Here is a 23,838-nt window from a genome sequence, read left to right as displayed (position 1 = left end):
CCTCTGTTTGCAGTTTTTGAGGAATTTGTCTCTCTTTTTGTTCCACCTCTCTTATCTTTTGTCCTTTCACACTTTTGACTGCTTCTGCATAACTTGTGTTTTTGCTTACCTTAATATGTTGGATTTCCTTTGCTGTTTTTCTCACCTCACATCCTCCATATGTAACCCTATGTTGACCTCCACAGTTACAACATTTTTCTTGCACTTCTTTACAGTCTTCTATCTTTTGATCTTCTCCACACTTTGCACACCTCTGCTTTCCTTTGCAATAATGAAAGCCTAACATGACAGATATGTTAAGAGATGTTAAAGATTATTTGACTGACCTAAAATTATTTAAGTCAGGTTCAGGTGTTTTCAAAACTAAAATTATAAGCATTTTAAATATAGGGAATTTGTCCAAATTCAATTCTAAATTTTACTTTCAATGAATACTGGGTCCAACCCCAGAGTAAAACTCTTCATGAAAATTTGATATTTTGTTCCATTAAGTTTAAGCTTTGTGGAACAGTGCCCATACCACCTGAATGTGGCAGAAAGAGGAAGCTATCAACGGCTGCCACCAGATCCCCGAGGAGTCAGGTGGTCCAAAACCCTCCACTAACTGCAGAAGACCTTCAGCAAGACTTGATGGCAGCCTGCCACTGCGGTTTCGGTTTCTATTGTGAGGTGTACATACTAAAAACCCTAGGCCTAATAAGTTTTGGGACTCTGTTCTCTGGAGCAAATAATCAAAAGTGGATTTTTTTTTGGGGCCTATGAATTATGTTGGCCTATGTCTGGAGGAGGAAGAATGAAGCACATGCTGAAATAAACATCATTTCTACAGTAAAGCATGGTGGTGGCTCAGTGATGCTCTGGGGCTGCTTTGCTTTCTGTGGGCAAACTGGATTTAATTCAGTATCAAGACATTTTGGTAGAAAATATCCTGCCATTTGTAAGAAGTCTGAATCTTGGGTCCTATTGGACCTTCTAAACATCATAATAAGCCAAACACACCACAAAATCCAACAAGGCTGGATATCAGAAAAGGTTCTGAAAGATATTAGAGGAGCCATAATCAGAATCAAACTTTACTGAAGATCCCTAATAGGATTTGAAAAAGATTATTGTAGCATGCAAACCATTCATTATTAATGAAGTGGAGGCGTTTACCCATCAGGAGGGGGCTACGATTCCCAGGAACGCTGCCTGGAACTGGTGTCTGCCATGCAGCCTGTTTGCAGCAGTTCATAACAGCAAGTGTCGCTCTACTAAGTTTTGAAAGGGTTGAATAATTATTAGATTGTCATCAAGAATCAAGAGAGAAACCTTATGCAATACTAGTTGTGTTGACCTATTTAAACTGTTGTTTGATGTGTTTATTGCAGACAGCTGCTAGTTTGTATACTTTGTCAGTAAACATAATTTGCCGTTTGGCTTGAACAACTCAGAGATTTTCTCAAGAATTGTATTTGTCTTTTGACATTTCTTAAGGTTCCTTCTGCTTCTTCTAGCAGCTGCTATTCCCATCTTGTAAACCTTGGCTTTTACTCTTGCAGCTGCCCCCCCTTTAGATAATTGATGAAAAAAATGACAAACATTATTATCATCCCAACAACATGTTTTTGTTGAAATATTTTCTTGTGGCTACAGCTGCTGTATTGGCAGTAAAACTTTGCTAAATACAAAAACGTGGCCTTGTAAAACATTTCCTGCTGTTTTACAGAATAAGCATCAAAAATATATTATTGCCATACAGTGCATGAATGCATTGCATTAATATAAGCTGCTAATACTTATTGCTATCCAAGTATGTAAAGGTAAACTGGTTATAATACTGATGATAATATATTTGACATTTATGCCCAGCCAGAAATACAATGGAGTGGTTTCAGTGGCCCATTCAAAGTTCAAACCTAAAACCAACTTAAGTCTGTACAGGTCCTTCTCAAAATATTAGCATATTGTGATAAAGTTCATTATTTTCCATAATGTCATGATGAAAATGTAACATTCATATATTTTAGATTCATTGCACACTAACTGAAATATTTCAGGTCTTTTATTGTCTTAATACGGATGATTTTGGCATACAGCTCATGAAAACCCAAAATTCCTATCTCACAAAATTAGCATATCATTAAAAGGGTCTCTAAACGAGCTATGAACCTAATCATCTGAATCAACGAGTTAACTCTAAACACCTGCAAAAGATTCCTGAGGCCTTTAAAACTCCCAGCCTGGTTCATCACTCAAAACCCCAATCATGGGTAAGACTGCCGACCTGACTGCTGTCCAGAAGGCCACTATTGACACCCTCAAGCAAGAGGGGAAGACACAGATAGAAATTTCTGAACGAATAGGCTGTTCCCAGAGTGCTGTATCAAGGCACCTCAGTGGGAAGTCTGTGGGAAGGAAAAAGTGTGGCAGAAAACGCTGCACAACGAGAAGAGGTGACCGGACCCTGAGGAAGATTGTGGAGAAGGGCCGATTCCAGACCTTGGGGGACCTGCGGAAGCAGTGGACTGAGTCTGGAGTAGAAACATCCAGAGCCACCGTGCACAGGCGTGTGCAGGAAATGGGCTACAGGTGCCGCATTCCCCAGGTCAAGCCACTTTTGAACCAGAAACAGCGGCAGAAGCACCTGACCTGGGCTACAGAGAAGCAGCACTGGACTGTTGCTCAGTGGTCCAAAGTACTTTTTTCGGATGTAAGCAAATTCTGCATGTCATTCGGAAATCAAGGTGTCAGAGTCTGGAGGTAGACTGGGGAGAAGGAAATGCCAAAATGCCAGAAGTCCAGTGTCAAGTACCCACAGTCAGTGATGGTCTGGGGTGCCGTGTCAGCTGCTGGTGTTGGTCCACTGTGTTTTATCAAGGGCAGGGTCAATGCAGCTAGCTATCAGGAGATTTTGGAGCACTTCATGCTTCCATCTGCTGAAAAGCTTTATGGAGATGAAGATTTCATTTTTCAGCACGACCTGGCACCTGCTCACAGTGCCAAAACCACTGGTAAATGGTTTACTGACCATGGTATCACTGTGCTCAATTGGCCTGCCAACTCTCCTGACCTGAACCCCATAGAGAATCTGTGGGATATTGTGAAGAGAACGTTGAGAGACTCAAGACCCAACACTCTGGATGAGCTAAAGGCCGCTATCGAAGCATCCTGGGCCTCCATAAGACCTCAGCAGTGCCACAGGCTGATTGCCTCCATGCCACGCCGCATTGAAGCAGTCATTTCTGCAAAAGGATTCCCGACCAAGTATTGAGTGCATAACTGTACATGATTATTTGAAGGTTGACGTTTTTTGTATTAAAAACACTTTTCTTTTATTGGTCGGATGAAATATGCTAATTTTGTGAGATAGGAATTTTGGGTTTTCATGAGCTGTATGCCAAAATCATCCGTATTAAGACAATAAAAGACCTGAAATATTTCAGTTAGTGTGCAATGAATCTAAAATATATGAATGTTAAATTTTCATCATGATATTATGGAAAATAATGAACTTTATCACAATATGCTAATATTTTGAGAAGGACCTGTAGATGTGCAATAAGACAAAATAATTCACACCCTGAAAGAGGCAGCAGGTGCTCTGCCACAATATGGGTGAAGAATGTGTTCAATGGACAAGCTGGTGGATGTACAAAACATCTGGAAACCATGTATTATTTTCCATTTGTCATGTTGCTAATTATCCCAATACAAATATTAGAGTTTGTAAATGTAACATGAGGATGATGTAACTCTACCAGTTATTGGCACAGATATGGCAGCCGAATGGCGAACAAAGAATATGGTGTTACAACACCCTGTCTTTTCAAGGAGCTTATTATTGGAATGGTATGTGCTGCTGGTTTCCATCAGCAGAATCATCTGTACATCAATATATTTAATAATTTTTATTTTCTCAAGCCAAATTTTGTACTTGGAAAGAGCAATAAAAACATAGCTGCTTCTTGAATCACACAACATCATTTGAAAGCATCAAGAATATTATATCGTTGGCAAAGAGAAGACTAACTGTGGATGGTTTACTTCATATGATAAACAGCTTGGGTCATATAACAGGACAGAAGCTAACTAATGGTAACTGAGCTTGAAACTCAACATAAGCCACGAGCGGTACATCATCTGCCTCTCTCCAGTCTCAGAGCTGCTTCTTCCTCGTTGGTCTGTAATTTACAGATGGATTCAGTCTGGAGTGTTTCATGCAACATATCAGGCCTATAAAAGAATGTAAAACAGGATCCAGAAACATCAACTACTCTGAGGATTTAAATGCATGGATTCACACACAGCTGGATGTCACCGGAGTATTTAATGCTCAGTTCTTCATCATGTTCTGGTTCTGCTCCATCTTCACTGTGTAGGTCCATCTCACTGTGGGTGTTCCCCCACATCTCTGTCTCTAAGTCGCCCTTATGGTGTCGGACACACCAAAAAACAATATTCCTTCACCATAAGAGACAAGAAATGCGGAGGATTAGTCATAAAATATGTGGATCACTAGAATAAAACAACACATTTGCATGCAGCTTACTCTCTGATGTAAGATTTGTTTTTGGTTTGCTTCTATAGTCATGGTAAAAACAAAGGTGCATCCTCCTCCATCTATGTTTTATATAAAAGGATAGAAACAAATGATGTGGAATTTACCCTGTTTTACATGTTTTTATATGTTTTCTAACCTCAAGTGTACAAGAACATGCAGATTCCATACTGTCAGAAGAGCATGGAAATCATCCAACCAGATGCAGCCAAGGTGAAAACCAAAGCACAGAGAGGATCAAGCTTTTGCAGTGGTAGCCCCTAGTCTGTGGAATAACTTGTGTCTTGTAACTGCAGAGTCTCTGCAGCCTTTTAAATCCTGCTTAACAACTCCCTAATTTACAATGGCTTTTAGTTTGGGTTTAGTTTGACTCCCATCAGCTCTTTCATATTGTGGTTTTTCCTTGTTTTAGCCTGTTTTTAGGCTACTTTTGTTTTTAGTTTAGTTTATTGTACTTATTTTATATTGCTTTGATGCTTGTCCTAATTACCTTGTGAAGCCCTGTTTTAAAACGCTTTATAGAAATAAAACTGACATCAACATCAGCAATGACTTTATAGAAGCAATCTTCTGGTCATCAACCTGGGAAGGGCACAACAGATATCATCTGTCAGATGTCATCTTAAATGACTCAGGAGTGGAAAATACTTCAGAAGACAGCAACATTTCCTGTCTTCCCAGGAGTGGATCTCCCATCAACAATAGCTCAAGGTGAAACTGTGCAATGCTCAGAGAAACTGCAGAAAACGTAAGAGCTGCATCTCAGACTCCAAAGGTTTCAGTCAGTATGTTCAAAGTTCAGGTAAAGTTCATGGCAGGATGATTAGAAAAACACTGAAGTCAAACTCCAGACCTTAACCTGATTGAAACACAGGGCTGGGACAACAACGAATGTCTGCAAACGGCAATAAAGTGAAGCCACATTGTAAAGAAAAGTGGGCCAGGAAGACCTCTTTGAGTTATTGCTGCTAAAGCTGTTTTTGTCTTCATTGTTGTTGGATAAATGATGACAATTTGGAATCTATTGTGTGCTTTTTGTATTGTTTAAATTGTACTGTTTTGAAACCTGGTAAAAATCAGGTTATCTTTGTGATTTCCTGATATATAAAACCCTAGAACTGAAAGAGGGTGTACTTTATTTTTCCATTGACTAAAACTTTAGAATTTAAAGCTGCTCAAGTGATCAGGAACATGACTCACGATTTGTAACACCACCATGCTGTCGCTGCTGTAAGAAGCAAGAGAATGAAGCTCAGACTGATGACTGTGATGTGAGCAGCTGAGAAAGAAAGAAACAATTAAAACAAAAGTATGAACACACAAAATCCACTGAAACCCAATCTGGGCATTTTAAAAGACAAGAGGAGCAAGGTGGACATGAAAAACATGGGTCAATCTTAGAACGTTTTTAAGCTCAGACGATACAAGGTCCAAAACGTCATTCACAGTTTTTGATTTTATAAACTCTGGCCTTTAAGCAGTTTAAATTAAATAGTTTTAATTCAATTAATGGTTTAATCTAATTTGGTGGTTTCCTGTCCCTAGAGGATCAGCATTTAAAATGAGTGAAATTATCCATCCATCCATTTTCTATACCCGCTTCTTCCATACAGGGTTGTGGGGGAGTTGGTGCCTATCTCCAGTGGTCTACATGTGAGAGGCGGGTCTACCCTGGACAGGTTACCAGTCCATTGCAGAGCAACTCAGATACACACAGGACATACAACCATGCACACACACATTCACACCCAAGGGCTACTGAAAGAGACCAGTTAATCTAACAGTCATGTTTTTGGACTGTGGGAGGAACCTGGAGTACCCAGAGAGAATCCACACATGCACAAGGAGAACATGCAAAATCCATGCAGAAAGACCCCTGGCCGGTAGTTGATCCCAGGACCTTCTTGCTGCAAGGCAACAGTTCTATCAACTATGCCACTTTGCAACCCTGAATGAGATCATATTGTCATTTAAATTTTACCAATTTCATGTCAACAAAGATTTTCCCACCTTATCTGATGCTAAATAATTACTGTGATAGAACCTAATTAGAATTAGAAATGTTGATTACTCATTGATATTGAAGTCTATGTACAAAAGAAATTAAGTAACGGGTTTACATTGCTCTTCCTTCACCTTTATGTGTTCTGTCTTGATGTAAGATAAACCAGTGACAGTAAATCCAGTAAAAACTGGGAGAAAAATAAATGTTTACCATCTAGTGTGGGGTTCGCAGAGCTAACAGACTGCTTCAGTCCCGGCTCAGAGGAAACAGAGGAGCTTGAGGGCTGCCTGGTGGTTGAAAATCCAACAGTGACACCGGTGGGTATGGAGGTAAGATGGCCATGAGGAGAAACAGGAATATGTGAGGGCAGGTGTTTAACAGGGGAGGAAGAGGAAGAAGATAAAGATGAATCTGTTGTTTTAGTAAGTGGGGCTGAAGCTGAAGGTGCCTGTTTGGTGGGCGGAGGTGTGACTGTCTTTTCCACTGAAGGTAGGGACTGGGTTGGTGATCTAAACGTAGGTGCAGCAGATGTTGAGGCTGAGGTCAGTGCTAACAGGAAATCAGAAGATCTGGAAGATTGTGGACTGGCTGTAGTTGGTTTCGAAGTTTGGAGCTGATCTGTAAGTTCTTACAACAAAGAAAACATGAAATGTTGGACATGCAAAATCAAGATATATCAGTAAGAAACACGAGCAAAATAAAGCTTTGGCCGCAAGAATAAATACGTTTCTGCTTTAATAAGCGATATGTTCAATGGGCCGAGCTGTTCAGTACCTGAAGCATTGAAGCAGAACACCGCAAATTTTCTTTCAATTGGTGCATACCACAATACCAGTCCAGTTTTTCCTGCTCCACAATTCTTGTCAGATTGTATTCGTGGGATGACCGCTATCTTTTCAGCCACCCAGCCAAATCTGGTGGAAACAAAGTGTAGCACAACTTAGAAATGTTTACCGTCACATACAATGGTGATGATGATGATGACCACACGAGTGCTGCCAGAAAGAGATGGTCAGATGGGGCCTGATAACCTTAGTTGGCACAACAAAATCAAAAGCTATAAAGACCTTCAGGAAGTGTGTTGTACTGTCATTAAATATAATGGGGTTGGAGGGTGGGCCTAAAAAAGTGACATAAACAAAAGATTACATATAAATTAAAAACAAAGTATAACTTGTCTGACAAAAGTATTTACGTCCTTTTAACTTCTCTGTATTTTGTCAGACTGTAATCACAAACTTCAATGTCCGTCACTGGGATTTGATGTGATAGACCAACACAAAGTAGTACTTAAATGTATTTCCCTTTTAGAGACTGAAAAGTTAGCTGACTTTGATTTGGGAAATTGCTCCAGCTAAGTCAGTTTGGATGGAGAGCATCTGTGAACATCAATTCTCAAGCCTTGCCACAAATTCTTAACTGGATTTATGTCTAGACTTTGACTAGGCCATTCTCACACATGAATTTGCTTTGATCTAAACCATCCCATTGTAGTTCTGGTTGTATGTTTTAGGTCCTTGTCCTGCTGGAAGGTGAGTCAACTTCTTAGCCACTTCTAGCAGCTTCTCCTCCTGTAAAGTCCTGTATTTAGCTCCATTTATCTTGCTGGCAACTCTGACCATTTTCTTTGTCTCTGCGGGAGCATGATGCTGCCAACACCATGTTTTATCGTGGGTATGGTATGTCTAGGGTGATTTACTGTGGTACTTTTCAGTCACACAGCGTTATACATGTACACTAAAATGTTTAAATTTGGTCTCCCCTGATCAGAGCACCCTATTCCACGTTTACTGTGCATCATCCTTGGCTTGTGGCAAACTGTAAATGGGAATTCTTATGGCTTTTTTCTCAACACTCTTTCATAAAGACCATATTTTTGGAGTGCTAATCTAAACGTTATCATGTTAGTAGATTATTTTAGGTCACCATGTATCTTCTGGCTTCTTTTCTGAATAATGCTGTACTTGCCCAGTCTGTCAGTTTAGATGGACGACCATGTCTTGGTAGGTTTGCAGTTTTGCTGAACCCTGTCCATTTCCAGGTGATAAATTGAACAATGCTCTTCAAGATGTTCAAGGTTTGAGATATTGGTTTATGACCTAACCTCCACGTCTGCTGTGTTCCTTGGTCTTCATGATGCTGTTTGTTCACTGATGTTTTCCAACAAACCGCTGAAGCCTCCAGAGAACAGCTGGATTTATGCTGAGATTAACAGCACATTTCTACTTAGTAATTAGGGGACTTCTCAAGGTATTTAGCTGCACTGGATACACTTTATTTAGAGGTATCAAAGTAAAGGGGGCTCAATAGATATGCACACCTTTACAGATTTTTGTAAAAATCATCATTACTTTGTTCTGATCTATCACATAATATTGCAATACATTACATTAAAGGTAGTGTTGTAATGTGACAAAATGTGGAAATATTCAGTGAGCGTAAATGTATTTGCAACGTACAGTAAAAAAGGACATAACTCTTGCATTGCATTTGGCCCCCTCTTGGTTGCGCCGCTGAGACTTCAAGTGTAATTACCCATTCATATTCATACAGTCAGCTAAGAGAACAGTTAGTGTGTAGTTTTTTAATCAAACACCACCTCTGACTGCTGGCCCATGTGATTTCATGCATTTAATTCATTGATCATCCTACTTGCATGTCTCCAGTCCATGCTGTACTGCTTCCTCCACCTGAGCTTTGGTTGCTATGGTGACGTTCAGAAATAAGCACGCAGCTCTTGCTTCAGTGAAGTTTAAGGTGTACTTTCCTCCATCGATCAGAATGAAGGTTCCCATGGATTTGTTAGTCTGAGCCATGACTGAAAAATTGCAAAATTGATACGTGTTGTTAACACTTCTTGGTAATTTCCAATGAAACTGATTTGATTTTAACATCAGTATTGACACAGCTAACAAAAAAGGACAATTTTACAGCCCTTAAATGTCTAGATTGTACTTTACTTAAGGCCAAGGTTCTTTAAATATTGTACAAGTAGGCTCCCAGTGGTGGTTCTGTGGCTTCCTTTGGCCATTAACAAGGTAAATATGCGCCAATACAAAGTCTGAAAGGTGAAATCTTTAAGCACGCTGATCTTTGTTTCAAACAGAAAAAAAATGTTGAGCGCTGTGAAGAATATTTTGAAAACTCACTGTATAAACTAAAGCATACTGCAGTAGTAATGGCTGCCTATCAACCTCTAAACCCAGAATGTGGAGCTGGGAATCTCAGCTACTGCGTGATTAAATCGCAGAGACAAGAAAAACACAAAACTGTCAGTCTTGTTGTATTAAAGTTAAAATGTCTGTCAAATCAAGTGCAATAAAGAAATCTTAAAAGAGTAATATGATGATTGTATAATCTTATATACCTGAGTCAAGCACCATTTAGGATCAACTTGCAATCCTCTCCACAACCAAATGTCCTGATAGTGTCTCAATTTCTTTCCCGTAGATGTTAGTATCATAAAAACACCATGGAAGGAAGAACCGTCTTTGTCGTCGTTGTCGTCTTCCGCTTATCCGGGACCGGGTCGCGGGGGCAGCAGACTCAGCAGAGACACCCAGACGTCCCTCTCCCCAGACACCTCCTCCAGCTCCTCCGGGTGGAGCCCAAGGCGTTTCCAGGCCAGCCGAGAAACAAAGACCCTCCAACGTGTCCTGGGTCGTCCCCTGGGCCTCCTCCCGGTGGGACGTGCCTGGAACACCTCCCGAGGAAGGCGTCCAGGAGGCATCCGGTATAGATGCCCGAGCCACCTCAACTGGCTCCTCTCAATGTGGAGGAGCAGCGGCTCTACTCCGAGCTCCTCCCGGATGGCCGAGCTCCTCACCCTACGGAGGAAGCTCATTTCAGCCGCTTGTATCCGGGATCTCGTTCTTTCGGTCATGACCCAAAGTTCATGGCCATAGGTGAAGGTAGGAACGTAGACCAACCGGTAAATTGAGAGCTTTGCTTTTCGGCTCAGCTCTCTCTTCACCACAACAGACCGGCACAGTGCCCCCATTACTGCCGCAGCTGCACTGATCCGTCTGTCGATCTCCCGCTCCATTTTTCCCTCACTCGTGAACAAGACCCCGAGATACTTGAACTCCTCCACTTGAGGCAGGAACTTCCCTCAACCTGAAGAGGACAAGCCACCCTTTTCTGGAGGGAAGAACCCCCCTTGGTAAATACTTTGTTTTCCAAATAACATCTTGACAAACATTTTTAAACAATATCACAACATAATTTTGGTCCATATCCTCAAAAAGGTTTTCCACTGCACTTCTCTTCGGAGATGTTTCTGAAGAAGCAAAGATCAATGTGCCTAAACAACTCATCTTTTGAGCTAGCTCTTGACTTTTATGACTTTTATGTACATTACTGGTAATTTGTTAGTATTTACCATGTTAAACCACAAAACTATCTTCTAAGGACTCTGAAAGTACACCATGATATGAATCACCTGGAGTAGTTCTGACCAGCACTATGGGCGCTGGCGCTGGTTTTGACTAAAACGAAAAGTTCTGACTAAAACCCCTTTGTGTTCCATCAGATCCTTCTCAGCTTATGCATTGTGGTTTGTGTGCCCCATGCATTGCTATCATTTTAAAATAATTTAAAATGCAATGTACCAGAAGTGTTACATACGTGAACACACTGAAACCTATAAAGCCCCATGTTAAAAAATGACATTAGGGGTGGTCAGAAAATAAATACCATCAAATAGACAACAGACATGGTACATACACCATAAAGATATATGTAAAAATGTCATAAATACAGTAAATAATATAAAAATAATCCTGATCATTGTATACAAAACAATATGGAAGAGAAATTGCCTTAAATGTTTATACCATGGTACAAAGTCAACTAAAATCATATCTTCAACAGATTTAATGATTTTCCAGTCACATTATTATGACATTATAATGAATATATATGCTTGATGCATTATCTGAAAGGACAGATTTGTTGATTTCCTTTTTACTATGGGACAAATTCATGCAGAAGTCTTACCTTTACTCAGGCTGGAAGCAGAAAGCTGCAACATTGCTGGAAAGAACATCAGGAAAACTGACAGAAAACAGCTTCTTATTGCCATGTTTTTCTATGAGAAATACAGCTGAAATGAGTGAATGTGAAGAGGCACCTGGAATGCAGAAGGGTGTCACCAAACAATGTCATGTGGAGGAAACAGGAAATCTGAGTTCAGCTCTTCCTGGTGACCTTTCAGCCAGATACATCCAACATCCACATGACAGTAGCTCTCAGTATGTTTTATTCAAACATTGTTTGGGTCATCAGAAAGCAGATAGATGTATGCAAGAACCAAGCTGTTAAAGATGTTGCTGCTGATTTTCTTCCTCTAATAGTTTATTGTCACCTCAGTGCAATTCATTGTGAGTAGTCAAACAAATAATCAGTCAGTCTTAATTTTTGTGATTTTATGTGATTGCTCACATCATTTCTTGTTACCATGGATATAAAAAGAACCTCCTTGTTAAAGTGCCAGTTTATTTCAACCATTTCAGGACATTTTCCACCTCTAATGTGACGTTATTTCCTGTAGTATTTAACTGAAAAATATCTAATGAGGGAAACATTTTTAAAATAAAATGCTGCAAAACCCTGGTTAAATACAGTTAGTATAGTTTTAAACTAATGCTTTGTTAAAGAACCTTTCAGTATTTGGTCCTTCTGGGTACACAACTGCCATCAATTAATTAAATGCCTGTGTACAAGTAGGGTTTTCCTGACATTTGCTGATTTGCATCCACCAACTGAAGCCATTATTTGCAGAGATGTTACAAACGTTCAAAGTAAGGTTATTTTACAAAGATATCAGGTATATTCATACCATGGCACATTGAAGGTAGTCATCAATAACTGGAGAAATGGAGCACAACAGTGATATTACTAAAACTACACAGCAACACTGAAGGAGCTATGGAAATTTCTGGTCGGTACTGTTTGTGTTCTACATGTGACGACAGTCATCTGCATTGTTCGTATGTCTGGAGACCTGAATAAAATCTCCCAGGACTTTGTAAAATGAGTGCGTTATAGACTGGTGGAAGCAAACTGGGACCTTTGAGCAACAATTTGAAAATGTTTGCCTGACAGTTGCCTCAAAAACAACACTCTACGTCACCAAAAGAATGCAATACTCACAGTGAAACATAGTGCCGGCGGCATCATGTTCTAGGGTTCATTTCCTTTGGATGGAACCGGGGTTTCTAGTGTATACAATTCTAAAGTTTTAAATATTACTTAAGTCCTCTGCTTGAAAGCTGAAGAGGGTTTTATTTTTCAGCATACTTGTTAGCTCAAGTACACATCAAGATTTACCAGAAGGAAAAGTTAGTGTGAGTGGCCTAGTTAAAGTCCAGAAGTAAATCTGACAGAAAATCAGTGGGGTCTCCAGATGAGGGATGCAGACTACAGATGTCCTCACACTCTAATAGATTTTTGAAGAACCTTTCCAGTGTAAGGTCCACAAATATTACCAAATCATGATCTAAGATGTGGATAGTGTCCTATCAAAGAAGACTGACTTCTTAAATGTTTCAACGTATGCTTTAATAAACTAGACTGCAGATACCTATGCAGCCAGGTTGTTGCATCTTTCTAATTTTTTTGATTTTTTACCCTAAAACATATGTTTGATTTTCAGATATATTGAACTGGAGTCATGTCTCATTAAAGGTGAAAAAAGTTATGAAATTATTTATCATGGTCTAATTTTGTGATGTCAAAATAATCTTTCATTTTACACCATGTCTTGCCATGTCAGTCTAATTAAATTTCTACATTGCAGACCTTTAACCACACATGAAAGTCGCTGATTAAAGGAAAAAAAACCTCCAATACACACACACACACACACACACACACACACACGCACGCACACACACACACACTCATACACAAACACACACACTTATACACTCATACAGACACACAACACTGAGCTTTGTGCCAAAACTCTTCATGCAGGCAGGGTCTCCAGATGCATTAAGTAGTTTAAATACAGGCAAAGTTCTTGTGTGCCATCTTCAGCATGTTATAATCTGTTCATAAACATATTTCTCAGATCAGAGAGAAAATGGACGATGATACAATGTATTTGTTCTGTGCGCATTAGCAAACTGTGCAGCTCCAGCTGCTGCCTTTGTTTTATACAACCAACTAAGTGGGTTGACAGAAAAACCCCATTCTGTCGGGACCTTTTAGTTGATTAAGAGTCATAATAAGCTTGCGTTTATCATGGAATGAAGGGATGATCTGAAAGAGATTGCAGTAATATAGACCAGGTCATGCTGATAAAATATACTTTTACTTTAAGGATTTACATCCTAAACACAAACACAAAGGTCTTTTTGATCTACTGACATTTTTAACCATCTGCTTTTTCTGCCTGGAGTTATTGTCATTATAGAGTTTACAGAAGTTATTCCCCCTGCCATTCAAAGTGACACGCTACGACATGGAGAATGTTTACCTCCCTCCCATTCAGGTTTAGGTCCGATCAAATTACTTAATGAATACTGAATGACAGTTAGTTGGTGATAGGATACACCCCGTGAACTGGACATGAAACTGAGAACCTCATTCAGTTGGCTGTCCCATGTTCAACAAGTAACCCAGGTCTTCTCTTTGAGCATCATCACAACAATCATCAACAAGAGACACTTTGGTGGAAGTACAACCGTCTGGCACTGGAATGTCTATTAGAGCTAAGTCCCATACAGACCTACAGACAGCAGGCAAGTCCTCAACGGAGGACAGCTTTCACAAATCCTTCTCCACAAGCGGTGTTGGAGTTAATAGAAGCGGGCACTTTGGGAATGGGGTGACAGAAGAAGTCAAAGTTTTCTCCAGGGCACCCAGGAGGCCCGTTCGGGTGGTCAGGCCTGTCAGCGCTGTCAGCTCCAGTGGCTCTTTTCTCCAAATTAATCACCTACAGGGGGAACTGGTTCGGAAGAGGAAGGTAGGCATGTAAGCAGGGTATGAAATGATCAGTCACACATGGTCATGACTAATACTGACATAACAGAACTGGGTTTTCATAAGTCTGGCTTTATAGGTATATTTTGACCATTTGAAAGGTTAAAATGATTTTGGAGCATTTCCTGCTTGTTGCAAAACAAACAAGGAAATATTCTGAGGCCTCAGTGCTCCTCTCTAACAGAAAACAGTCCAACAGGAAATGCTCATTTACAAGGTGCTTCATGCTGGACTAAATGGAGAACATCTATGATTCAGCAAACATCAGCTATTGGTCTGATCCTCCAGAGTTAGCAGTAGGCTCTAGGCTGCTTCTTGCCTGGCCTGTCAGTGGATGGTTGGCCAATTGTTTAGAGTGCTTTGAATGTCTCCCCATTTTCTCCCTGACCTGTCTGCTGTGTTCCTTACTCTTCATGATGCTGTTTGTTCACTAATGTTTTCTAAGAAGCCTGTGAGGCTTTCACAGAACATCAAGGTTTATATTTACCAATCATGTGACTTCAGGCAATTTACTGAAGGGAATCAAAAAAAAATGTGGCTGAGTACACAACCCTAACGTTTTTGAAAACCATGTATCATTTTGCTTCTACTTCTAATGTGCTACTTAATGTTAGTTCTGTCACACTTTGAAGTTTGTGGTTGTAATATGACATAGTGTGAAAAGGTTAGAAGGTTATGTATATCTTGCAGGCCTCTCAGAAGAATGCAAGAACAAAAACACATGATAACCTTTGTGTTAAAGAATTTGTAGGCTGACAAATTACTTCTTGAGTCATCAGAACACCCAACACAAGGGCGTTGTGTTTTTATGCCCTTAGCTACCTAACCTGCCATTCAGGAATGCTCTTCAGATTAATTATGAGTTTAACTTGGCCTAAAAGAGCAGCATCAATCATTCCAGTTGATAAATAGTAATGGAAATAGTTTGCAGTAAGATCTTTGATTAGTTAGGATGGATAATATCAAATAAATAGCCTTCCAAAGTACTGATGCATATTGATGTACTATGATAACACAATTAATAATTTTTCATTCAGCTAGTTCTTATGCTTCCAAAACAAACTCTGCAAACTGCAGCTTTTCCTCCTCAGTGCATGTCACTGATATTGCACACTTCTCTCAGGAATGTGAGGACCTCAAAAGGGAAAACAAGTTCTTATCAAATGAGATCCACATGGAACGGATCACGATGCGCACGGAGAACGAGCTGACGATGAGGAACCTCAGGAACATGAACCAGGAGCTGCAGATCCAAGTGAAAGAGGTGTGCTTAAAGCAATTAGTGTGGTTTGAAACAGCATTCTATTCAGGAGGAAAAGCTCAGTAGCTTTACTCTTTCAGATAACAAAGAAAGAAATATTTATTTCACAATAAATCTTTCATTAGACACCTTTCAGAGTCCTGCATAGCATTCTGTGATCTGATGTTCAGTAATAAAACCCATCTATCAGACAGTGTAATCACATCAACTAAAAAAACGTTCAAAGGAATTTTATTTTGCATATTTAAAGCAGACTCTTACTCTGAGAGTCACATTACATTGAGGAACAAAATCTGGCTTCTAAAATGTCCTGATCAAGTCAGCACACATCTAACTCCTCCCTTATGTTCTCTTTAAGCTGAAGCAGAAGTTGCATCAGAGCCAGCAGAGGCTGACATTTTGCTCCCGCGCTGCAGATGAGGCGGAGGAGTCCAGGGGTGAGGCTGAGAAGAGCAGGGTCTCAGCTGAGTCTCGTGCCCTCGGTTTTCAGCGGGACAAGGAGACAGCTGAGGCTGACCGGAGGCGGCTGAGTGAAGAGCTGCAGCTGCTCAAGAAGGAGGTAAACTCCTGATACTGAACTTACTAAAAATTTCAGAGATAAAATCCAAACTCAGTACAGAGTACATTTCTTCAATAATCCAAAAAACAGACAAAACATTTTTTTATCATTTTTTTGTTATTCATATAAAATAAAGTCACCTGAAGCATTTTTTTATTTTACATTCCTTTTTTTATTCGATCCGAGTGATTAGGAAAATTCAATTACTTTTTTTCTGAGGGACAAACATGATGTGACACATGGTGCTACTTCTCTAAAACACTCTTCATCATGGAAAAAAGAACAGAACATGCCATTCAAGAACAAACAAGGCTGAACGAGGAACCAAGTTCCTAAGATGATTGTAAGGCGGGTAAAAGAAAAACTCCAAAACTCAGTGTTAGTGAACTGCAACATCTTGAGCTCACCATGTCTCCATAACAACCATTGCATGTTATTTACATGACAACCAGTTGCTGAAAAGCCTTTTCTCTCCTTCCTTCTAAATACTGGGTCTTTAACTGGAACCATGTGCTCTAGTCAGATGAAAGTAAGACAGAGTTGTTTGGACCAAACACTCCAGGTGGATCTGTGGTGAATCACATGAAGAATATGTGAAAAAGTACCTCTTCCTTACTGCTAAGTTTGAAGGAGGATTTCCCTACCAAAGGCTCTGAGAATATTGTTTTTCTGCATGGTATCAAGAACTCTGTGAAAAACCAGGACATTTTAAATGAAAATCTGATGTTTTGCCTGAATGCTTGCAATGGGCAATTATTGGGTCTTTTTCCAAATCACCCTTCTTCCAAAACATTTAAAGACTAGATATTTGCATACACTGTATAGAAAGACACATAACAATTTTTTCTTACTGTTAAATAAAACCTTCCTGTTATAGTTTAGTTACAGTTACTCAAATTATTTGCTAAATGCAAATAATATGAGAGATTTCCTTACAAACTTGTTTAAACAGGAGAGATCTTGAAATTGTCATTAATAAAAGGGCTTTTCCAAAAAAATATTTAATAATTACTTTAATTACGTACTTTTTCTTATTAATGTAAGTGATTTTCCAAATATTTCTTAAGGTAGGACTCTCCCTCTAATGAAAACCCATATGAACTATGAGTTTATATAGAGGGACGTCAAAGAGCAATACCATTGATCACCACTATATACTGACTTAGAGATAACAAGACTTAAAATTCTTCATACTCATATACATATATACATTGGTAGTTTGTCATGATAGTTTTTAGTTTTGTATGTATTAGTTTGTAAAAATGTATACAAAAGAGCATTCAAAAATGTAATAATTATGACTACAGCAGCTCTGAAAAACACTAAAACTGTAAAGAATTACTGCATTTGCAGATTTATGACAGTAAACCTTAGTACACTTGAAAACAGCAACAGTGCTGTGAAACACAATTTGCCCCTTAAGGATTTATCCTGTTTTTACTTTTAAAATCGTGATTTGATTTAGTAAAGGAAGAAAAGCTTTCCAAACCAACCTTACATTCCAGGATTCACTTAAATAGAGCCTGTCTGACAACATGAAGTTAAAAGATAGTCTAGAAGATCTCAGAAAACAGCCCACAGAGTTCCTACAAGTTTTCAGTTTGAAAATTGCACATTTTTCAAGACTCTTTTTTTTTTTAAATTCCTGATACTTTTTTTTACTAAGCTGGGTTTTATTACCTGTCTGGTCTATAAATTGTTCTACAACACAATGATGAAGTTGGTTCTGATGTGGTAAAGGGGATAACTTATATCTACTCCACAACATGTAAATTTTTCATACATTTATTCTGTTTGTAAAAGATTAAAACAATTAGAGTTTTACTGCTTTGTTTGATGCCAAAAGCAGACCAAGTTTTAAAACCACGTACAGGTCTGGTACAAAATGGATCTAAGAAAATCAAGAAGTCAAAGTCAACTAATTGGCTATTTTATTTATTTTGTTGACAGATTTACTTTTTTGAGTGGTTTCATCCCAAAGCCTAGAATTAAGAAAAAACTAAAAACACAAAATCTAGAGGGGGGGAAATGAAATTTTCCTATAGGTCGATATAAAGGACCCTGAAACCAAACCAATAAGTGAAGTTTAGAGGTCAACACTTAAAGATAAAGGATGTATCTCAAAGTCTTGAGACCAGTCTAGCCTGGAACTCAAACACTTTCCATAGTCTATTTTCCTTTTCCATACCTCTCCAAACCTGGAAAATGATTACTGCAAAAGATGGAGAAAACATGGATCATTGGTGAACCCTTCCAGGAGTGGATGACTTACCAAATTGATCTAAGAACGCATCAATGTTTTTTTCTGGAGGTCACGAAAGAGGCCAGTAATCACATCTAAAGCATTGTGGGCCTAATTCCAACAATACGAAAGAGACTGGGCGAAAATGGCCTCCATGGGAGCGTTCCAAGGCAAAAACCACAAAGAACATAAAAGCCTGTCTCACATTTACCAAACATCTTGACGATACCCAAAACATATGGAAAAACATTCTGTGAACTAAAGAGATAAACGTGGAATTTTCTGAAAGGCGTGTGCCCCGCCACATCTGGGAAAACAGAACAACCAAACATGGTGGTGGTAGTGTGATAGTCTGGGGCTGCTTTGCTTCTTCAGAACCTGGATGACTAATTTCTGCTCTCGCCTATAAAATTCTGAGAACATCCGGCCATTGTTCGTGACATTAAGCTAAAGCACTCTTGGGTTGCACAGCAGGACAACGATCCAAAGCACACCACCAAATTGACCTCCTAAATGTTCAAAAAAGGTCATAGGTTTTGCAGTGGCCTATTCAAAGTCTGGAGTTTGAAATTGAAGATGCTGTTTCATGACCCTAAACAAGCTACTCATGCTTTAAAACCGAGCAATGGCTGGCGTTTGTTTCTTCCTAGGGTGGAAAAAACACTTCTAAAGTTTAGGGGGCAATTCATTTTTCACATAGAGCCAGGCTGGTTTGATAGCTTTTTTATTCTCAGGATATATTTATCTGATATTAAATTTTGTTTGATGATCTAAAACATTTAAGAGGGACAAAAAAAAACCAGGAGAATACTTTTAAAAGCACCAAACTGAATATTAGAGACAAATAAGTCTGAGGTTTAACTTTCCACCTTTACTCCTTACTCAAAACACTGTTTTGTCAGCTCAAGTTAAGACCAGAAACTCAACAGTGAAAATACAAAACACTAACTTTTTACTATCATAAGGCCAGAGTTGCTTTCAATTATTGTCACACAGCTCTACAGTGAAGAATGGTTTAGTGATGACTCGGTAGGAACGATCTCTATTTGATCCACATAATAGGGTGATGGGAAAGTTAATTACATGAATTCCTTAGTTACAGATACTCACTATAATTTACATAATCACTTTTTGACACGGATAATACTTATCTCGAAATTACTTAAAGCAAAAGAGAGGCAAAGTATTTCAGGTGTAGTTTTTCAAATGTATGTATCCTTCTCTCTGTAGTCAGAAGTAATGTTCATGCAATAGCTACACATAAAAACAATGAATAACTAAACGAAACTGAATAAATCATGAGCCGCTATATCGTTTCTGACTTCAACCTTTGGTTTTTGCAGCACACTGATCTGCAGCTCACACTGGTACAAACGGAGAAAAACTACTTTGAAGCCAAGCTGAAGCTGGAGCGGGCTTCTGGGGAGAAAAACACTCTGCTGCAGGAGAACAGGAGCCTGGGTGCAGAAAGAGAAGAGCTGAGACTCAAGCTGAGGCATATCACACAGGAAAATGTCCAAATTAAAGAAAGGTACCCGGCACTGGCTTGGTGTTTTTTTTTTTTTTTCAGTAGAGCGGGTCGCTGTCAGGATCTCATTGAGTTCCAGTCTGCTTCCTTCATAGGATGAAACTTGTGCAGTAAGTCCAGTATATGTCCTACTTGCTAATTATTACACAGTCAACTGATGTTAATAATATAACAAATTGGAAGTGAGAACAACAGAAACTCAGCCACAAAGTCATAGGCCACGTAAAATCACAGAGGTGGGGTCAGCAGATGCCGAGGTCTAGAGTGAGCAGGCATCACCACTTTTCTGAGGAGTCAACAGCAACACACCTCCAAACTTCATCTGGCCTTCAGATTAGCTTGAGAACAGTGTGTAGAAATGTTAATGGAATGATCTTCCATTGTCAAACGGCTGAATCCAAGCCTTGCACCAAGTGCAATATGAAGTATCAGATGAATTAGTGTAAAATATGCTATCACTGGACTGTAGAGCAGCAGAGAGAGAGAGAGGGTGTACGGCATCCATTTTTGTGTGTCTTTACATTGGGTAAGTGGATGTGAGTGTTTGTATGTGTATGCACAAGGGTGGGAAAGTGTGATCGTGACTGTGTGTGCCTGTTTTTCTGTAAGGTTGGGTTTTGGGCTGTTCCCTCTCCTGGATCATCTTAGGCACCCCATCATATGTGGGGCCTATTTGCTCCCCCGTCTTGGCTGGGAGATGGTGAGCCCTTGGGTCTCGATCTCTGGATCTGCTCTGGTGTAGTCAGCTCACGCCGTGGCGTGTGGACGCATCGTTGCAGCTCCATGGGGCTTCTGCACGGTGGCTGCTTGGTTGCGGGAGGGTGGGTATAGTCCCTGGCAGTGGTCCTCCTGGGGCTCCCAGGCTCTGAGGGGCCTTTGGATGTCTGTAGCTCCGATCTCCTCTGTGTCTGCCTTTTTGAGCCCTGCTTTTGAAAATTCTTATGTTGAAACCTTAAATACACAAGTGTGCTCACACGTACAACCAAACGTGTTCAGATTCAGATACACAGATATATCTTCTTTCTTTCTCACTTCCTGGAGGAAAGTGTACCAGAGTCAAATTCCTTCTGACTCCGGTACACTTTGCTCTCAATAATAAAGAATATCTTTTTCAATGTACATATATACACGATTGACTTTACAATGGAATATAACATGAGTTCAGTCCAAGTATGCCTGGTGTTGTTCTGGAACTCTGGTTGTCAGGTATTCATCAGAGAAACAGCCTGGGGGAAGAAACTGTCTCTGTGGCGGCTGGTTTTAGCAGACAGTGCTACAGGGGGGTGCCTAAACTGTTTGTGTGCAGGGTGTGTGGGGTCTGCAGAAATTTTAGCTGCCCTTTTCCTGATCCTAGACCTATATACATACTGGATAGAGGGAAGGTCAGCCCTGATGATTCTTTCTCCAGAATTGATTGCTCGTTGCAGTCTGGACCTTTCCTGTTTTGTGGATGAGCCAAACCACACTGATATGGACAAAGACAGGACAGAGTGAATGATGGCAGTGTAGAAGATGACCAACAGCTCCTCTGGAAGGTTGTACTTCTTGAGTTGCCTCAGGAAGTTCAGTCTCTGCTGGGCCTTCTTCCGAACAGTGTCTATGTGTGAAGACCATCTCAGGTTTTGAGAGATGGTGGTTCCTAGGAACTGGAAGTGGTCCACAGCTGCTACGTTGTTGTTGAGGATGGTGAGGGGGTGTATGGGGGTGGTGTTCTCCGAAAGTCCACCATCATCTCCACAGTCTTGAGTGGGTTAAGTTCCAGGTGGTTCTGACCACACCAGTGTACCAGCCGATCCACCTCCTGTCTGTATGCAGACTCATCATTGTCTTGGATCAGCCCAATAACAGTGGTGTCATCTGCAAACTTCAGTAGTTTCACAGATGGGTCCACTGAGGTGCAGTTGTTTGTGTAAAGAGAGGAAAGGAGTGAGGGAAGAACACACCCCTGGGGGGCACTGGTGCTGATGGTTCTTGCAAGTGAAAGTGAAGTGGTGCAAGTGAAAATGCTCCCCAGCCTCACCTGCTGTTGCCGGTCCCTGAGGAAGCTGGTGATCCACTAACAGGTGGAGGCCGGGACTATCAGCTGGATGACCTTCTGGTGGGGGATGTATGGGTTGATAGTGGTGATAGGGTTGATAGCCAGTTGGTTGGCGCAGGCTTTCAAGCATGATGGGTAGACATTATCAGGTCCTGAGGCCTTCTTTGTTTTCAGGCGCTGAAAGAGTCTATTTACATCTTCTTCTGAGATCCTAAATGCAGGCAGGGGATCTGAAGGAAGGGGGGTGGTTGGTGTATGGCAAGAATTTTTGTCGGAATGGGATGTGACGGAGTTGGGTTGAGGTGTAAACTGCTGCTTTTCATACCTGCAGTAGAAGCCATTCAACTGATTTGCCAGGGTGAGGATTCTGCTCAGGGTTGGGGAAGGGTCTCCTGTAGGCAGTCAGGTTTTTCAAACCATTCCAAACAGCAGAAGCATCTCCATGTGAGAAGCTTTTCTTTAGCTTCTCGTTGTAGCTTCTCTTCGCGGCTTTGATCTCCTTGGTTAGTTTGTTCCTGGCCTGTTTCTACAGGGCCGGATCCCCTCTGCTGTGAACCTCTTCCTCATCCCTGCACAGCTACCTTAGATGAGAAGTGAAGCAAGGTTTATTGTTATTGTGTGTGCAGAAAGTCTTGGTTTGCACACAGAAATTAATGTATTATGTTACCACCTCAGTGAGTTGGTTTAAATCAGTGGCTGAAGTTTTAAAAACAGTTCAATATGTGCATTCAAAGCAGGCCTATAACATCAGCTGTGACTCATCAGTCCACTTCTTAACAGTCTGTACCACAGGTTTGGAAGCAGGTTGGGATGAGATGGACCAGAGAGTGGTCAGAAAGTCCCAAAGCAGCCATGGTGACAGCATGATATGCATCTTTTAAAGTTTTATAGCAGTGGTCCAGAGTGTTTTCATCCCTGGTGAGACACTTAATGTGCTGTCTGTGTTTGGGACGTTCAATGGAGAAGTTTGCACTGTTAAAATTCCCAAGAACAATGATGGGGGAGTCTGCATGTTTTTTCTCCACGTCTGTTATCAGCTCAGCCAGTTGTTTTTCAGCTGCTGAAGTAAAGCCATGAGGTGGTATGTGAGCACCAACCAGTACAAATGAGGAGAACTATAAAACAGTTTACAGTTTATGAGAAATGACTCCAGGTCAGTAATACATGTCTTCTTCAACACTTTGGTATCTCTGCTCCAACCTTCGTTTATATAAAAGCAGATTCCGCCTCCTTGCTTTTCCCTGATAAGTCCGCGTTGGGGTCCCCTCTAAACAGCTGAAAGCCTGGTATCAGAAGTACGCAGTTCGGGGTGTCCTCACTCAGCCAGGTTTCGGTAAAGGTTTCGGGGCGGCAGATCCCCGGTGGTCCGAGTTTTTAAAGGTGAAGAGAAGCAGTTCATACATCTTGTTGGCCAGGGAACACACATTTGCCAAGTGGATTGAAGGCAGAGGTGTGTGTAGCCCTGGCTGTTGGAGCTTCATGAACAACATGCAGAAAACAAGAGAGCAAAGCTCCGAGGCTACCATCACCGAAAGACAGTGTTGTCTTAATCCTTCTTCCTCTCCCCTATTCTTATCTCCTTCTCTCCCTTTTTCTCCAACCTTTCTCTTTTTTGCTTATGTTTTCCTTTTTATTTTTGTCTCTGTGTCCATTGCATTTGAAATAATCCCAAATCA

The 23,838-nt window shown here is 40.4% G+C and overlaps 2 protein-coding genes across 3 annotated transcripts in view; one reads left to right on the top strand and one right to left on the bottom strand.

Moving 5' to 3' along the window:
* LOC124882094 (trichohyalin) overlaps positions 1 to 23,838 on the top strand; it is a 36,061-nt gene that overhangs the window by 3,167 nt on the left and 9,056 nt on the right. Inside the window, exons 3-5 of the mRNA XM_047388261.1 lie at positions 15,658 to 15,798; positions 16,154 to 16,354; positions 19,940 to 20,127. Coding sequence (XP_047244217.1) covers positions 15,709 to 15,798; positions 16,154 to 16,354; positions 19,940 to 20,127 — 479 coding nt within the window. The 5' untranslated portion in view covers positions 15,658 to 15,708. The remainder of the gene's footprint in view (positions 1 to 15,657; positions 15,799 to 16,153; positions 16,355 to 19,939; positions 20,128 to 23,838) is intronic.
* LOC124882082 (CD44 antigen-like) lies at positions 3,876 to 11,688 on the bottom strand. Of its 2 annotated transcripts, none has more exons than XM_047388242.1 (6): positions 11,544 to 11,688; positions 9,198 to 9,363; positions 7,320 to 7,459; positions 6,756 to 7,172; positions 5,741 to 5,819; positions 3,876 to 4,443 (listed from the first exon to the last, which is right to left on the bottom strand). In XM_047388242.1, exons 1-6 carry the CDS (start codon positions 11,626 to 11,628, stop codon positions 4,266 to 4,268), a joined length of 1,065 nt encoding a protein of 354 aa, XP_047244198.1. In that variant the 5' UTR covers positions 11,629 to 11,688; the 3' UTR covers positions 3,876 to 4,265. The 2 variants fall into 2 exon arrangements, with proteins under 2 accessions (XP_047244198.1, XP_047244206.1); XM_047388250.1 differs by having other exon boundaries at positions 5,741 to 5,768.

Source organism: Girardinichthys multiradiatus, chromosome 2, assembly GCF_021462225.1.
Source record: "Girardinichthys multiradiatus isolate DD_20200921_A chromosome 2, DD_fGirMul_XY1, whole genome shotgun sequence".
Taxonomy (NCBI): domain Eukaryota; kingdom Metazoa; phylum Chordata; class Actinopteri; order Cyprinodontiformes; family Goodeidae; genus Girardinichthys; species Girardinichthys multiradiatus.
The sequence above is the reverse complement of the archived record's forward strand: the minus strand, read 5'-3'. Positions and strand labels throughout refer to the sequence as shown.